At 46.5% G+C, this 18,296-nt stretch overlaps 1 protein-coding gene across 1 annotated transcript in view; it reads left to right on the top strand.

Moving 5' to 3' along the window:
- The first annotated feature begins 7,318 nt into the window (after positions 1-7,318).
- The window catches only part of rcan1a (regulator of calcineurin 1a), a 133,904-nt gene continuing 122,926 nt past the window's right edge, over positions 7,319-18,296 (top strand). Inside the window, exon 1 of the mRNA XM_039743506.1 lies at positions 7,319-7,820. Coding sequence (XP_039599440.1) covers positions 7,698-7,820 — 123 coding nt within the window. The 5' untranslated portion in view covers positions 7,319-7,697. The remainder of the gene's footprint in view (positions 7,821-18,296) is intronic.

The following is an 18,296-nucleotide window of genomic DNA, read 5'->3' as shown; positions in this document are numbered from 1 at the left end:
TGCCCACTCCTGATGGAGCCCACAATAGCAGTGTCATCAGCGAACTTTTGCATGTGGCAGGACTCCGAGTTGTATTGTATTCCCTGCGGTGCTCCTGTGTTGCTGACCACAATGTCAGACCTGCAGTTCCCGAGATGCACATACTGAGGTCTGTCTGTAAGATAGTCCATGATCCATGGCACCAGGTATGAATCTACTCCCATCTCTGTCAGCTTGTCCCTAAGGAGCAGAGGTTGGATGGTGTTGAAGGCGCTAGAGAAGTCCAGAAACATAATTCTTACTGCACCACTGCCTCTGTCCAAGTGGGAGACGGATCGGTGTAACATATAGATGATGTCATTCTCCGCTCCCACCTGCTACTGGTATGCGAACTGCAGAAGGTCGAGGGCGTGGTGGACCTGTGGCCTCAGGTGGTGAAGCAGCAGCCCCTCCATGGTCTTCATCACATGTGACGTCAGAGCGACAGGCCGGAAGTCGTTCAGCTCACTAGGATGTGGTACCTTTGGGAATGGGGTGATGCAAGATGTTTTCCAAAGCTTCTGGACTCTCCCCTGTTCGAGGCTCAGGTTGAAGATGCGCTGTAGAGGACTCCCCAGCTCCAGCACACAGGCCTTCAGCAGTCATGGCGATACTCCATCTGGACCCGCTGCTTTGCTGACATGAAGTCTCCTCAGCGCTCTGCTCACCTGTGCTGCTGTAATTGAGGGTGGGAATGTCTCTCCTACGCTGGTATCAGCAGAAGGATGGGTGGAGGGTGCAGTACTCCGAGGTGAGAGTAGGTTAGGGTGGTCAAACCTGTTAAAGTAGTTGTTCATCTGGTTTGCTCTCTTTACGTCTCTCTCGATGGTGGCACCCCGCTTCGAGCTGGAGCCAGTGATGATCTTCATCCCATCCCACACTTCCTTCATGCTGTTATTCTGCAACTTCTGCTCCAGCTTTCTCCTGTAGTGCTCATTCGCCACCCTGAACTGGACTCGGCGTTCCTTCTGCACGCGCTTGAGCTCATGCTGATCACCGCCTTTAAAAGCCCTTTTCTTCTGGTTCAAAAGGCCTTTGATGTCACTTGTAATCCATGGCTTGTTGCTAGCATAGCAGCGTACGGTTCTACAATGTCCATACAGAAGTTGATGTAGTCAGTAGTACAGTCAGCACCCTCTTCAATGTTCTCACTATATGACCCTAGCAATATATCCCAGTCCGTAGTTCCAGTCTCTCAGAGCCTGCTCTGCCTTAGGGGACCACTTCCTGAATGAGCGTGTGGTTGTAGGTAGCGCCCTCACTCTTGGTTTGTAGTAAGGCTGAAGCAGAACCAGGTTATGATCTGCTATCCCAAGCGCAGTGGGGTGGCGCTGTATGCGTCTTTAACATTTGCATACAGTAGGCCAATAGTCCTATTTCCCCGGGTTAAGCATACATCTTTTATCTTCCATCCATCCATTAGAGCAAATTGAAAAAAAAAATAACAGCAGAATATCCTCAGCTGACAAGAACAATAGAAAAAGAGGGGAAACTGACACAGGCTGATCTACTGCATTCAGTCCGGAATTTATTGGGTGTACGGCAGCATAAAGAGCAAAGAGGGAGGGCAATCACTACATGAGAGACATGCTTGAGACGCTCATGGCCAGCTTGTGTTTCTACACTGGCCCGATGCAAAAGTGTGCGTCATGTGGGTGTCTGGCGCCACCTGCAGGCCTGCTTTCTGCTGTGTAAGTATAGGCTGCCTAGGGTGAAGCAGGGATGGAAAGTATGAAGGGGGAGTGTGGTAATGCACCTGACCGCCATTACTAAGTTAAAGGAAAAAAGTATTAGGACTTGTGCTACACTTAATAAAGTAAAGGCACTCACCTTTATAAACATCTGAAGTGCGAGTGTGTGCTTCCACAAACATTTTAATTTTGCTCTGACAGGACCGAGCTGTGTGATGCCAGCTGCTGGGCATACTGTCACAAATTCGAAACAAAAAGGTTTGGGGCAGCCACCCGTATATTGTTTCCTGGCTGTAAAATTAAATTAATAATTGTACAGAAGTGTAGAGGTTGGAGTCTAGAACAGAACTGATTCGCTTGTCACAAAGATGGTGGCTTTAAGGGACAGCGGAGGAAGTGATGTCATCAGTAGGACCGGAGCTAGAAGTAATGTCATTGGGCCTGAGACCGAAAATGATGTCATCAATAGGCCTGGGAACCCGAAGTGATGTTATTAGGCTGGACCTGAAAGTGACATCATCCATGGTTCTGGAACCAGAAGTAATGTCATTGGGGCCGGGACCGGAAGTGGCGTCATCGGGGCCATGCGGAATTTTCTTTAACTGGTCTGTAGAAAAGTGAGAGAGAACGAGTCAGTGCACTCCGCCTCTCTCTAGTCTGGCATTGAATTAGTCTCCTTCAGGCCCTTTAGCTTCCTCCCATACGCACGTGTGTGACTATATGCAGGTTCAGGAAGAGCCTACTGGACTTCTCGTGATTCTTCGGATCAAAACTGGAGTGTCTTCATAGCCACGCACCATCATCAGAACAAGAAGTATGACGTACTATTTTAAAGTATGTGTTGTTTTTGTGGTGAGCCATTGCAGCGCTGGGAGCCTGCGGTTGCCCTGGCAATGGAGAAACTGTTTTCCACAGACACGGCAATCACACTTTGGGATGCTCTTTGGCATGTGTCCCATTGGGGGGAGTCCCAAAAGAGTTTACAAACCTTACAATATATATATATATACAGCTGTATATATATATATATATATATATATATATATATATATATATAGTCAGAGAGCAGGAGAACCAGAGGAGGGCTTGCGCCTTCCCCAGACCATGTGGAGCGACCGCCCTGGTTGCTTTGGGGACCACGGGTAGGGAGCTTGGAAGCTCAACCCTGTAGGGGCCCGTGGTCACCGCCAGGAGGGCTCCCCCATGCCTTTGGAGCCCTGGACCTCAGCACTTCTGCCACCCCTGGAAGTGCTGGGGGGCAAGAGGAGCAGGGACATCCGGAGTGCTTCCGGTGATACAGCTGGCACTTCCGCCACACTGGGGCGTGTAGGTGGGAGATTGCCGGGAGACACCTGGAGCACATCCAGGTGTGGATAAAAGGGGCCGCCTCCCTTCATTCAAGGCTGGAGTCGGGTGAGAAGTGGACGAAGCAGGAGAAGAGAGAGTGGAGGCAGCTCGAAGAGAAAGGCAGGTAGTGTGAGAGGCCTGGACATTTGGGGAAGTCTTGGGGTTTGTGGTGCACTTTGAACTTTGTAAATACTGTAAAATAAACGTGTGGTGGTGAATTTGACATGTCTTCCTGACTGTGCCCGGGGCTTAGTCCACAATATATATAAATATATATATATTATCCATAAATTATACTTTCGGGGCGACACAGTGGCGCTGCTGCCTCGCAGTAAGGAGACCTGCAGGTTCGCTTCCCAGGTCCTCCCTGTGTGGAGTTTGCATGTTCTCCCCGGGTCTGCGTGGGTTTCCTCCCCCAGTCCAAAGAAATGCAGGTTAGGTGCATTGGTGATTCTAAATTGTCCCTAGTGTGTGCTTGGTGTGTGTGTGCGCCCTTTGGTGGGCTGGTGCCCTGCCTGAGGTTTGTTTCCTGCCTTGCGCCCTGTATTTGTGACAATGTGGGTTCGCTGCATGCTCCCATCATCCGTCCGGGAGCTCTTGAACCCTGCACCATCTGTAATGTTACCGATGAGCCCGGCAGTGAGGCACAATAATGGAGCAAGGGGATATTGCAAAACTATAAAGTGTTTTTATTAAAAAAAACAATCAAAATCAATGTTCAAATAAATAGTGCAGTGATTTAAAAATCCTCAGATAAATAATCCAATAAAATGGGTGAAAGGTGGAGGTAATAAAAATAAATAAAAATCCTTTAAAACGACGAGGTTAAAACAATGCTGGAAGCAGTCCCTTTTAAATCTAAAGCCTGTCTTCCTTTATCTGACGGCTCCCCTGCTTCTCCCATCGGGCTTTGCAACAGGAGAGTCGCCATACCTGCAGCTGACCTTCTCCTACACAACTGATCTGATGGCCTTCCGATCCCTGGCTCAGCTCACCTAGACTGAGACTTGGGCTCCCCAGAGACCTGGGGCCTCATGTATAACGCCGTGCGTAGAACTCGCACTATAACATGGCGTAGGCACAAAAGCCGAAATGTGCTTACGCACAGAAAAATCCAGATGCAGGAATCTGTGTGTACTCCAACTTCCACGTTCTTCCGCTACATAAATCCAGATCAGCGTGAAAACTAACGCTCGTGCACACGCTTTATGTAACGCCCCAAATCCTCCCAGAATTACGCCTCTTTGAATATGCAAATGAATATAAATCGCCCTTAAGCTCAGCCTTCTGTGGAAAGACAATGGGAATAGCACGGGGAAAATATAAGAATTTCAGCGAATACCAAGTGGAGGCAAAGGAAAAACATACTATTTGTTCAAATAAACCGAGGTATAATCAACAAAAGGAAGTTGATCGAGTGACATACAGTAGAGTGTTGGAGAAACTTAAAAGCTCACGTTCACAAAATCGCACAGTGCCGGAAATAAAAAAGAAGTCACATATCAAAGTCGCCGTGAAAAGCCGAGTTGTAAGCCCACTGTCTGAGTGTCATATGAAAGCTTATTAGGGTACAGAGAAAAAAAATAGGCACACAGTGGGGAAAAAGCATGAAATGTCAACTTCAATCTCGACATTTCCACTTTAATCACGTAGATTATTTTGTCATTAAAGTAGAACATCATAAACTTCATCTTAAAATCGTTTAATTAACCAGTTTCTCAAATCACATCGTAATTAAAGTAGCACGTTAAATGCTTTGTTTTGTATTTGATCTTCTATGTGCCTGTGTGTGAATCACTACTTGCTTCTTAAACCGGCTCTCTTCCTCCAACTGGACACAGAATCCATTACATTCGTGATATTACAGCTCTCTGAATAACTAAAATACTGAGATGTATACGTGATATCATTTTTATGATGATAGGAGTTAAAGCACGTTATTAAACATGGGAACACGGTGGCGCAGTGATTGTGCGCGACCTTTGATCAAATAATTTATTGCAGAAGTCCTGTCTCCTTCAAACATACTAATCTCCAATTCCTGTCCTTCCTTTTCTTTCTCCAAGTAACCAATCACCACACCATCAGCACTGTACTAGACGTTAAGCCATCTGTAAGCATATAGCGCTGATTCTTCAGAACTTTTAAGGAACATTGAAATATCTTCATAGTACATGTTTAATTATTCTGTCCTTCACACCAGTGCCAGTGAAACATACAGTGCGAGGCAGGAACAATCTGTGAGCGGAGCGCCAGATCCTTGCTAGCGTAGCAATGCCGTGTCCTTTAATTATTAACAATATAGATTATTTAAATGAAGTTAAAGTTTTATCTGTATAATATAATAAACATATTTTGCTGCATTTCATCTTAAAAATGATATCGTTATCATATGTAAATATGCGCTTTATAAAGTGGCTCAGGTTGTGTAATATTATAACCGTATCTCAAGTTTACAGTGAGGTAACTGCACTAATAAGTACTAACAGTTCTACAAGGAGCACTTGATGGACTGAGTGAGTGCGTTTAGAGCTCTTGGCATGAAACTCTTTCTGAACCGCGAGGTCCACACAGGAAAGGTTTGAAGCGTTTGCTGTGTGAGCAGCAGTTCAATAGGCAGCATGGCTGAGGCAGCGTGTGCTTGACGCTGTATACCGATAATTCTCTTTCTGATCAGCTGCTCCGTGTCTTGCAGTGAGAGTAATATGGCAAAAGATGATTCACTGTGGCAACCCCTAGCGGGAGCAGCTGAAAGAACAAGAAGAAGGTGAAGTACAGTTATGGTATTTGGAATAGTTTGACCATTCTGTGGACCGTTATATTGTTACACGTTAATTACAATCAGATGCATTAAACTAATAAATAATAGGCGATTAGTTTCAGTGTATTTATAAAGCCGCGTCAGGGTTGTGCATCTGAAAAAGAAAGGGAAACCACACAGGAACAGTAGCACTGCTTTGACGCTGGGTACCGCCAGTCTGCAAAACCGAGCAGAGAACTTGCGTACGACAGGGTATGAGTTACCGTGGAAACGTGTGTGGCTTTACGCCAAGTTTATGTTTTATACATCGCAATTTGAACATGGACACGTTCTTATGGAACATTTCTGTGCGTACGCACCGTTTATACATGAGGCCCCCAGTCACATTCTTTCACCCGGTCCTTCCACTATTCAGGCGTCCCAGCCAGGTAACAGCATTGGTCATCTGCCACACAGACCAAATCAAAATTGACCAATCAAATTGCTTAAAGGAACCACACAAACACACACAGGCATTTAATTATAGAGTAAATGTTTAATGCCAATCTGTGATATCCATCCATCCATTTTCCAACCCGCTGAATCTGAACACAGGGTCACAGGGGTCTGCTGGAGCCAATCCCAGCCAACACAGGAAACAATCCCAGGCAGGGTGCCAACCCACCGCAGGACACACACCAAGCACACACTAGGGCCAATTTAGCATCGCCAATCCACCTAACCTGCATGTTTTTGGACTGTGGGAGGAAACCGGAGCGCCCAGAGGAAACCCACGCAGACACGGGGAGAACATGCAAACTCCACACAGGAAGGACCCGGGAAGCAATCCTGGGTCTCTTAACTGTGAGGCATCAGCGCTACCACTGCGCCATCGTGTCGCCCAATCTGTGATATTCTAATTACAAAAATAAATAGGTACTCGAGGTGTTAAAGAAAACAAATATAATACACAATAAATTATTAAATTATTATTACAATGGCAATTAAAGTATAGGGGAAGAGAAAGTGAGGGAGGACAAAGTGGAGGTGGATGGGTAAATCAAAAGATTTGAAAGAAAAGGGTCTGACTGGACAGGAGATGCAGGGCCGAGCTGTATGGAGAAGGCTGATGAAGCACATGGACCCCCACATAGAAGTGGAAAAAGATGACGAGGATGACGGAAAAGAAGATTCACCGGCAGTTGGACTTTAAACCCTGAGGTTATGGGTTCAAATCCCGGGGCTGTGTGTGACGGTGAACCAGATACTTCATCTTGCCAGTATTCCCAAGTGGAAAAACAAAATCAGATGTTGTAAGTAGCCTTGGTTAGCCAAGTAGTAACTAATAATAATAAATCAGTGCCACCCACGACTGATGTGGGCGTTTTGCTGTTTCTTCACTGCTCCTTACCTTGCGTCACTGCACTGGCAGTGAATCTGAACCGCTAATGCACTAAGAAAGCTCGGAAAGCTGCAGTTCGCATTGCTCTCTGCTGCCATCTAGTGTAAAGAAAGGGAACTCGCTATACGCCGATCAATTGAAAGCGCTCATTCGGAGTGACGGTGGATCTATAAATTCGGCAAGAATGGGTTTAAAGATGGCTCTCCTCCGGGTACACAGATGAAATACCCCGAAGATATTCATATTCAAGTACTACAGCTTGGATCGCTAAAACAAAAGAAAAGAGAGAGAGAGAGGGAGGGAGAGAGACGGGCAGACTCAGTTCCACCGCCGCAACATCGCTAGGCGGCTCTCTGTCTGCCACCAATTGGATTGCGCTTTGTCGCTGACGCGAGCACCAAGGGCACCGCTGCTGTAGCTGGCACCGCATTTACGGGGCGAGAGGGGGGGTTTGCTACCCGAATCGCACTGTACAGTTTTTTTGCCACCCGGCGAGGACATGCTGCAGCAGGAGCGGAGTGAGGATAGCCAAGGAGTGGTGGACGTGCATTTCACGGACCTGCCCAACGCGCTGATCGCGTGCAAGGTGACAGATAACATCTTCAGCGACCCGCACAGCAAGGTAAGAGTGCGCCGGGGCCGGGAGTGTCTCCGTCAGGCATGGTGGGAATGGTCTGGCGCACTGAGAAATTGGAGCATCTAGAAAGGAAAAAAATAATATAAATAATAAGAAGCGAAAGAACTCGTGTGGGCACAGGAGTGCAGGCACTTGTAGCGGGGCAAATTTGGCTGCGTAGAGGAGGCGGACTTCCTGGCAGCGGCACCCATTCTCGGTGAAACGGTGCGCTTCGCTAACGCACTTTCGTTACAGCTGAGACGGGGCTCGAGTCCGTTTCCTTTTCAATTCACCCTGCCGTTTGATTCCTTTGTGTTGTTACGTTTATTTTCTAGTCGCTGTTGCCAGGTTGAAGTGTGATACGCGGTCATCAGACTGAGCGGGGTGTGGCGACGGTTCTGCGGGTTTAACGCTCCTAACGGTAGCCGGCCACTGCTCATTATGTTGCTTGCTTGACATTATTAAAGTACGCGGAAGAGAATCCGACAAAGGGAATCGCCGAAAACGGGACTCGGGCAGGTGCTGAGTGCGACACCAAAGCGCCCGTTCGCATCGGCACTTTCGCCACGGCGGAGCTTTTATTGTCGCGTAGCGCATTCGCCTTTTGAGAAGAATAAACCAAAATGAACGAAGAGGCGCACGAAGTGCTAACAGGAAAGGCAGAGTGAGAGTCCTGCCTTGTGTTTGATGCTGGGAGGACCGGCTTGGGCTTGGGCTTGGACTTGGACTGAATAATCAGAAGCGGGTTTGTCAATGTTAACTCGTGAAAATGAATTGGGTGTGATGACAAAGCTAATAGAGTGACCACTTGATTAGGTCCATCTGGCTGGCACCAAGTGGCCTGCATAGCCTGCATTCTTCAAAGCGTGGGTACTGGAAACAGTGACATAACTAGAATGTGATGGCTCATAGTGCACAACATAAATTAGGTCTCCTCATGTGAAATAAAACCTGCTTATTCCTGAACAGAGCTGTGGGAATAAATATTGGACAGGCTGCCAGTCCATCGCAGGGCAAACACACTCCTGAACCACCCACTAGGGACGATTTAGTATCCACCTACAGTAACCTGCATGTCTTTGGACTGTGGGAGGAATCTGAACCACCTGGCGGAAAGCCACACAGACAGGGGGAGAACATGCAAACTCCATTCATGGAGGACCCTAGACACGAAACTGCAAGATGTTAGCGGTATCACTGTGCCAATGTGCCACCCCAGTTAAATACAAAATGATTGATAAAATGAGATACAGCACTACAGTATATCTTCTTACAAACACGGGGAGAACATGCAAACTCCATGCAGGGAGGACTCCAGACACAAACCTGGTCTTGTTACTGCGAGGTAGTAGCGGTACCACCGTGCCAGTGTCCCACCTCAGTGAAATACAAACCAATTGATAAAATGAGATGCATCATTACAGCATATCTTCTTTTAGCTTCTCCCATTTAGGGTCACCACAGCGTATCATTGGTCTCCATCTCTCCCCGTCTTTTACATCATTTTCTGCCTTCATGTCCTCCCTCACCACATCCTTTATCCTCCTCTTTTTTCTTCCTCTTTTCCACTGTCGACATTCTTTTCTTGATGTTCTCCTCGTCTCTCCTCTGCACCTGCCCAAACCATCTCACTTCCGTCTCTCTCACTCGATCACCAAACTATCATGGCCGTGTTGTCCCTCTAATATCCTCCTTCCTAATCCTGTCTACCCTCATTACTCTGAGCAAAAATCATAGCATCTTTAGCTCTACCATTTCCAGCTCTGCCTCCTGTCTTTTTCGTCAGTTCCGTCGTCTCCAAACCATACAACATTGCTGGTCCCACTACTATTTTATAGACCCCCTCCCCTTCACTTCTATCACAAATCACTCCAGCCACTCTTCTCCACCCAGTCCACCCTTCATGCACTCTCCTCTTCACCTCTCAGCCACACTCTCTGTTTCTTTGGACTGTTGAACCCAAGTATTTCAATTTGTCTACCTGCGCCACTTCTGTTCCTTGCTGTTACACACTTTTATCACCTTCCCTCTCACTTACACTGTGACACCACTAGGGGGCGTGCCAGCCACCCAACCTGACCGAGACAGACGCAGGAGGCACACTTCAGAACATTGGAACACTCGAGACGAGAGCAGGCCATTCAGCCCAACAAAGCTTGCCAGTCCTATCCACTTAATTCTTCCAGAAAAACATCAAGTCGAGTTTTGAAAGTCCCTAACGTCTTACTGTCTACCATACTACTCGGTCGCTTATTCCAAGTGTCTATCGGTCTTTGTGTAAAGAAAAACTTCCTAATGTTTTTATGAAATTTACCCTTCACAAGTTTCCAACTGTGTCCCTGTGTTCTTGATGAACTCATTTTAAAATACAAGTCTCGATCCACTGTACTAATTCCCTTCATAATTTTAAACACTTCAGTCAGGTCTCCTCTTAATCTTCTTTTTCTTAAACTGTAAAGGCTCAGCTCTTTAAATGTTCCTCCTAACTCATCCCCTGTACCTCTAGAATCAGCCTAGTCGCTCTTCTCTCGACCTTCTCTTGTGCTGTTATGTCCTTTTTGTAGCCTGGAGACCCAAACTGCACACAGGACTCCAGATGAGGCCTCACCAGTGTGTTATAAAGCTGGAGCAGAACCTCCTGTGACTTGTACTCTACACATCAAGGCGCCATATAACCTGTGAGCCTTCTTAATGGCTGCTGAACACTTATAAAAACACAAGTCAAGTCAAGTTTGGGAGCCTGCACTGGTACAATGTGTTGCTGCACCCACTACACAACGAAAGAACTCGGGATCCCGGTTGGCAACCCCCCAGGCAGACACACAGTCCAGTCCCACCCTCCGGAAATGACCCTCTATCTGTCACAGTCAGGTGTTACGTGGGTGTCCCCTTGGCCTGGTCCAGCCACTCGAGTCCAAAATAGTGAGGATCTTATGAGCCGGATCACCCTCGGGGAAACATGCCACATGGCCGTAGTGCTGTAACTGACGCTCCCTCACAATGCAGGTCATGTGTCTCATTCAGGACTCCATGAGCAACACAAAGTCAAACCAGTGGTACCCAAGGATTCTACGAAGAGACACAGGAGTCCAGTCTTTGTCTCAGGTCACTGGATAGCGTTCAAGTCTCACAGCCATATAGCAAGACAGGAAGCACCACAACTCTAAAGACTTGGATCTTTGTCCTTTTGCAGATATCGGGAGTGCCACACACCCCTCTCCAGCGACCTCATGAACCCCCATGCTCTCCCAATCCATCTACTGACTTCATAAGAGACATGAATGTCACCGCCGAGGTTACTAAACCTCTCGACGAGGTCAATACTCTCTCCACAGACAGACACACTGCTGTGCCCAAGAGGTCATTAAAGGCCTGGCTCTTTGGTTTTTTATCAGAACACTCGTAAGCCCAGACACTCAGACTCCTCACTCAGTCTCTCGAGTGCCCTGATCAGAGCCTCCATTGACTCTGCGAAGATCACAGCATAAAAGCACAGGTGATTTTTATTTAGTTTCTTCACTTCTGGGCAACGTCTTCCCCGTTCCCACAAATACATGACATAGTCTCAAGCCCAAACAGCACACAACTCAACACCTTTATCTCTTCTTCTTCTTTCTTTTCTCTTTCCTCTTTCTCCTCCACTCCTTCTCGGTAAGCTTCGTGTCCCCCCCTCCCGAATCTGGCTCCCTGTCTGCTGGCTCCTTTTATACGTTACCCGGAAGTACTCCAGGTGCTTGATGCTCCACTTCCGGCAGCATTTCCAGGTGTGGTGAAAGAACCATTACAGCACCCCCGGGCGGTGCCCCCGGATCCCAACAGGGTGGTAGACAACTCCATCTCCCATTAAGCCCCGCGGGAGTCCGTGGCATCATTGCAACCCAGAGGGACTGCCATCTAGCGTTCTGGGAGAGGCACCGCTCTGGATATGCTCCCTCCCAAGGTCCTCCCAGCGAAGAGGCATCCCGGCCATCCAGGACACCACACATGTACTTTATCTTACTGCTGCTCCCTTTCATTCATTCCCCTTCTCTCCAGGTTTGCTTCAGCCTGCTGTCTACTCTCATCACAATGTCAATCATGGACATCACAGTCCAAGGCCTGACCTCATCCGTCAACCCGTCGATCACCATTACAAACAGGAAAATGCTCAGAGTCGATCCTTGATGTAATCCCACTCTCACCTTGAACCAGGCAGTCATTCCTAACCGCAGTCACACTGTCCTCATACATATCCTGCACCATCCTCACATACTTTTCTGTTACTCCCGACTTCCTCAAGCAGTACCATAACTCCTATCCCAGCACTCTGATCATCACTTTCTTTAAGTCCACGAAGTCCTTCTGACCTTCTCTGCACTTCCCCATCAGCACTCTTAACTCTTTCAGGGCGGGTGTCGACTTTCCTCGAAAATCAGGGGCAAAGGACGATAATCTGCTGTAAACCATGCCAAAATTTGCCATTACGTTTTAGTTCAACTCTGTTTGCTCGAAGGAAAGTCTGCTTCGTCAATTTGACTTACATGCATGAGAAGCAAGGAGCAAACAACCTCTAAAATGGCATCGATGTCTGGCGAGAGACCAAAGCAAAGTACTCTGTGGATGACGTTTAGCGTATTATCGCTAAATCAGACTCGCTGAATTCATCCATCCATCCATCCTCTTCCACTTATCCGGGGTCGGGTCATGGGGGCAGCAGCTTAAGCAGAGAGGCCCAGACTTCCCTCTCCCAGGCCACTTCTTCTAGCTCTTCCGGGAGAATCCCAAGGAGTTCCCAGGCCAGCCGGGAGACATAGTCCCTCCAGCGTGTCCTGGGTCTTCCCCGGGGCCTCCTCCTGGTTAGACGTGCCCGGAACACCTCACCAGGGAGACGTCCAGGAGGCATCTTGATCAGATGCCCGAGCCACCTCATCTGACTCCTCTCGATGAGGAGGAGCAGCGGCTCTACTCTGATCCCCTCCCGGATGACTGAGCTTCTCACCCTGTCTTTAAGGGAAAGCCCGGACACCCTGCGGAGGAAACTCATTTCAGCCACTTGTATTCGCGATCTCGTTCTTTCGGTCACTACCCATAGCTCATGACCATAGGTGAGGGTAGGAACGTAGATCGACTGGTAAATGGAGAGCTTTGCCTTACGGCTCAGCTCTTTTTTCACCACGACAGACCGATGCAGAGCCCGCATCACTGCGGATGCCTCACCGATCCGCCTGCCGATCTCACGGTCCATTTTTCCCTCACTCGTGAACAAGACCCCGAGATACTTGAACTCCTCCGCTTGGGGTAGTATCTCTCCCCCAACCCTGAGAAGGCACTCCACCCTTTTCCAGCTGAGGACCATGGTCTCGGACTTGGAGGTGCTGATTCCCATCCCAGCCGCTTCACACTCAGCTGTGAACTGATTCAGAGAGAGCTGAAGATCACGGCCTGATGAAGCAAACAGGACAACATCATCTTGCAAAAAGCAGTGACCCAATCCTGAGTCCACCAAACCGGACGCCTTCAACAACCTGGCTGAATTGTCGGACTGAAATTTTGATTCTGGAGATGGAGACGCAAGTGAGGTACCAGCATCAGCTGATTATGATGCTCAACATGTTTGTGTAGCTGATGCACCTATGACAACGTTCACCTAGAAGGACAGCCATGTTCCATGACAAGAGATTCAAATCAGATTGCATCGCACAAAGACAGCCAGGTATCCAGCCCACCACGCATTCTTGCTGGCCGTCGAGCCCCAACAGCAACAACTCCACGTGCAGCCAATACCACCAACGATGGCGAACAGAACAGGCACCGACAGCAGCCACAGCACACAGCAACCGATGTGTTATGTTGATCTTGGTGTGAAGCCATTGCTTTGTGTGGAAAAAAATCTTCAGAGTTAAAGTAAACATCGCATCTGTTGGACTCTTTCCTGGTATGGAACCATATTGGTGCTCTCCTGGATGGAGAAGGCATCATGAGCTGTGGCTCCGTGACGGAGCGCAGGCTGTGGTTCGCCCCACTGAATAATTGAGTAGAGTAGGGCGAGCAGGACTGAAGACCTCCCAATATATCTGAGGGGAGACCGAGTGAGCGTGAAGGAAGACAGGAGGTGAGCCGACCTCGGATGGTCTGGCTGCGCAGTGCGGAGGAAGCCAAGATGGAGGTCGGCTGAAAGGAGTCTGCCAGCCCCTTGAGGGATGGGTGAGCCGGGGAGACAGAAGGAGGTGGGGCTGAGATCGTGAGAACCTCTATTTTAGCGGATTTATTGATTATGGATGTTATGCCCACTTGTCACACTGGTTTTATGGATTTATTTGTGTACTGTTTTTTTTTTTTGTTGAGAACACTGCACCATGGACACATTTGGATTTACTTTTGACTGTTGTTAATAAAAGCACTCGAGCACTCTCCACCATCCTCTGGCTTCAATGAGATTTGTCCTCATTTCTCAGCTCATCTCGACGGTGTTGGTTCAACAGGGAGTCTGGAGGGAACTGGCATTGTCACACCAGGTCCCAGCTGTCCCATGGCTACGTACGGTAAGGCTCCCTCTCCGGACCTCGGCTTGGGACCCCAACGACCGTGGTGCTCACATTGGAGCTCTCCTCCCAAGTCTTCTACAGTGAGTCGCTCCATCGGAGTGGATCTCCAAGTTGCTCAGCCAGAGATATCACTCCTTCAGCCCCCGTCTGGGCATCAGCCTCTCATGCCGCTCAAGGGGGTCTTCTTCCCAGCTGCCTGCCTTCTCTTCCTTGAGCCTGCTCTCTTCAATTCGCTCGCACTGGGGCTCCTTACGCCTCCTGCCCTCTCATTCTTTCTCCCTTTAACCTCCATCTTTTCTTTTTCTCGATTCTTCCTTCTCCCCTTTTGCACTGGCGCTTCCCATTTTAAATGGGGACGTGGCACAGCTGGGGCAATCAGCAGCTCCTGGCATCAATTAGGGTCACAGAGAGAAAGTTCATATGAAAAAAAAATCAACAGTACCAGGCTGTATAGTGAATATAAATGTTACTTTTTACCTCACGGACCCCCTGAAACCCAACCATGGACCCCCTTAGGTTAAGAACCCCCTGTTCTGTCTGTCATTGACCCCACTTAGTTCAGTTCAGGAGCACAGGGTCCTGAGCCGGACCCAGTAAGTTCTTTTATTCATATTAATACCGTTTTCACAGCCAGGATCGGGTCCTTAAACATTTAAAGGATTTGCGTCTTTTAGAGTTTCTTTCATTGGCTAAACCTCCATGAAAAGTACGGAGCTGTGGGTTGATAGGTGTGCCCATCAGTCTGACACCGTTGGGTGTCTTGGGGTGGCAGAAGTGGGATTTTTCTCATGTCATTCATTAGCTGTGGAATTCTCTTAAAGTAACATGACAAAATGCCAGCTTGAGCTGTTCATCCCGCCGTCATCAGCTGTTTGGAGTTCGACAGTCGGATTCACAGTTTAACTCGCGGCCGATCGACGGGTCCGGGGGTCTCCGTGTCAAAGAGCAATCAGCCTGCCATTCGGTGTGATAAACGGACTTTACATCTGCGGGGACAGCTCTTCATTCATTCACACATTCGTTTGGACTTTCATTTATCTGGACTTTCATTCATTCACTATTTATTTGCACATACATTAATCCATTCATTTATCCATCCTTCTCCCATTTATTCATTCACTTGTTCTTTCATTTATTTTTATACATTCATTTATTATTCTGTTCATTTATTCAATTATTCATCTTTCCACTCATTCATCCATTCATTTGTTCTTTCAGTTATCGAGACACATTAATTAATTGATTTGTTTGTTCATTTGTTCATTCATTCATACAGTAATTTGTTAATGGATGTGTCCATTTTTTATGTGTTAATGTATTCATTAGTTCATTTAGCATCTAATTAGTCAATTAATAAACTGACTCTTTCGTCCATTTGTTTGTACATTCATTTATTAATCTGTTCATTCATTTAGTCAGTCATTAAAACTTGCATTTAGACATTCTTTACTCACCCATTTCGGGTCATTCGTTTGTTCGTTCGTTCATTTGTAGGTTTATTAAGTTATCCAACCATTCACAAATAAAAGTATTCATTCATTTGTTTGTTCATTAATAATTAATTCATTCATTCATTTGTATGTTTATTCAATTATCCAAACATTCACTAATAATGTATGTATTCATTCCTTCGTTCATTAATAATTAATACATTCATTCGTTCATTTGTATGTTTATTCAATTATCCAACCATTCCTGAGTTAATTCATTTGCTCATTTATTTATTCATTCGTTTGTTCATTTATTTGTGCATTTGTGTGCTTATTCGATTATCCAACCCTTCATTAATTGTAATGTATTTGTTCATTTGTTTATTCAATCTTTCAGCAATTTATTAACTGATTTTTATTTCTTTTAATTAATGTATTGAGTTTATCATTCATACATCATTTTTTTCCCTTAATTTGCTTGTAAATTAATTTATCAATCTGTTTGTTCATTCATTCACTCGGTTAGCCAGTCATTAATAAATGCATAGATTCATTCTTTCATTTCTTTAGTTCATTCATTTATTCGTTCATGCGTCGGTTTGTTTGTCTGTTTGTTCTTCCAATTATCCCCCCATTCATGTGTTTATTGATTTATGTATCCGTGTATTAATGGCTTTGTCCGATAATGTTTCTAATCACTAATTTATTTAATCAGTTATTCTCTCCTCTCTTTGTTCACTCATCTATTCATTGACTGATTGATGCATTTGGTCATTGATTATTTTTCTGTTACGTGTTCTTCCTACACTCGCTGATCAGGCTTTTCAGTAGATGGCTGGGCTCGTTTTGTGGATTTGTTTTTTATACCTCCCGGTATCTGTTGTTCTTGTATTAGCAGTTGGTGGCCACCAGGTGGTGCTGTGGCGGTGTTTGTTTGTTTTTTTCTCTTCTCACTGGATTGAGAGTGCAGACCCACTGGAAGGTAAACGAAGGCAGGGAGTTGGGACCCCGCGGTATGCTGAGAAGCGGTGGGTGCACCCCGTGGGTGTCAATTTGCAGAATTGTGGACGCTGATCTGACTGACGTGTGTGTAACTGCCGGAAAATGAGCTCCGTCCTCTGGCCTGTGAATTAGGCAGAGAAGAGTTGAGATGCCACGTGCTTTGAGCAACCCCACTCCTAATGCATCTGACAGCAAGGCAGGGTCGGGGAGAGTGGAGCCTAGCCGCCCGGCAGCATCGAGTGCAAAGCAGTAAACAACCCTTGATGGGATGCCACGGCCATACCGGCAGGAGCTCACTCAAAGTCACCCGTCACTCAACCCTTCTAGCCGTTCAATTTCAAGGGCGCCTCTCATGTTTAATAAAAGATGGCAAAGAAGCATAAAAGGAGAGCTCTGTTAAAACAGCGTGCCCATGTGGTGGAATAGGCACAAAAACGTGTATACAGTATGTGGCAGGTGGCACAGACCTGGCACCTCTCGGGTGGGCATTGCTTGTGCCCACCAAACCCGCTACACCAGCACTTCTCTGAAAGACGTGCCTCCAAATGTTTTTTGTTTTTTTTTGACGGACTGGCATCCCTTCCAGGGTGGGGGCCTGCCTTTATAGAAAATGCTTCCAAGATAGGCACTGCCAAGCAATGGATTAGCCCATGTTTAATAATATTGGGTCTTTTCCAGTGGCGTAGCTCGAGTTTGTGCCGCTTGGGGCGAGGCGGGGCTTCCTTTATTTGTCGCCCTCCAACATATCTGAATATGTTAACCTATTTAAATAGAAAATTAAAATGACGTATAGAGAAAAATTAAGATAAAATTTGCAACGATTTCTTCATATAGAGAGAAAGAAACAGCAATAATTTTTCACATATATATATATACTGTATATGTTACCGGAAATGTATGAAATGCGGGCATTGTGTAGAATGCCAGGCAAAATAGAGAATGCCGAAAATTGGATGTCAAAGTATGAAACGATTAACAACGCGCACGTTTCCTAGGCATTCTACGCAATGCCACAAAACAAACTGGCAAAGTATAAAATAATCCCGCTAATGACGTTTCTAATGTCACGTGACTTTCGACGCTCGCCTCAGACGGAGAATTCTCTGTTTGCATATCAGTGCAATTTAAATTATATTTTTTCTCCCTTCCTTGTTGCAACAAGTAGGTTCATATTTTATTTTCTCTTGTTTTCCTCAATAAGAAATTCCTATACTTTAGTTTGTATTACTTTCTTTTTCATATACGTCTTTTTAATAAATACCTTTTCATAACACGCTTTTAATACAGGGTGGTCCAGATCTAATTATGCAGATCCTGATCGTCTGGATGACTTTGATTTATGCGGCGCCGATTCCAGTTCGGCGCGAAGACGATTCTTAATTTCGTCAGTTCGCACACCTCTCGATGGTCCGGGATTTTCTATGTAATAAACTTAATAAGTTATAGCGTAATGAAAATTGCATAATTAGATTTGGACCACACTATACTTTGCCTAAACAGCATTTGTCATTCTATATAATGCCTAG

This window comes from Polypterus senegalus, chromosome 2, assembly GCF_016835505.1.
Source record: "Polypterus senegalus isolate Bchr_013 chromosome 2, ASM1683550v1, whole genome shotgun sequence".
NCBI classification, from domain to species: Eukaryota; Metazoa; Chordata; class Cladistia; order Polypteriformes; family Polypteridae; genus Polypterus; species Polypterus senegalus.
Note: the sequence above shows the minus strand (reverse complement) of the source record. Positions and strands in the feature narration are given on the sequence as shown.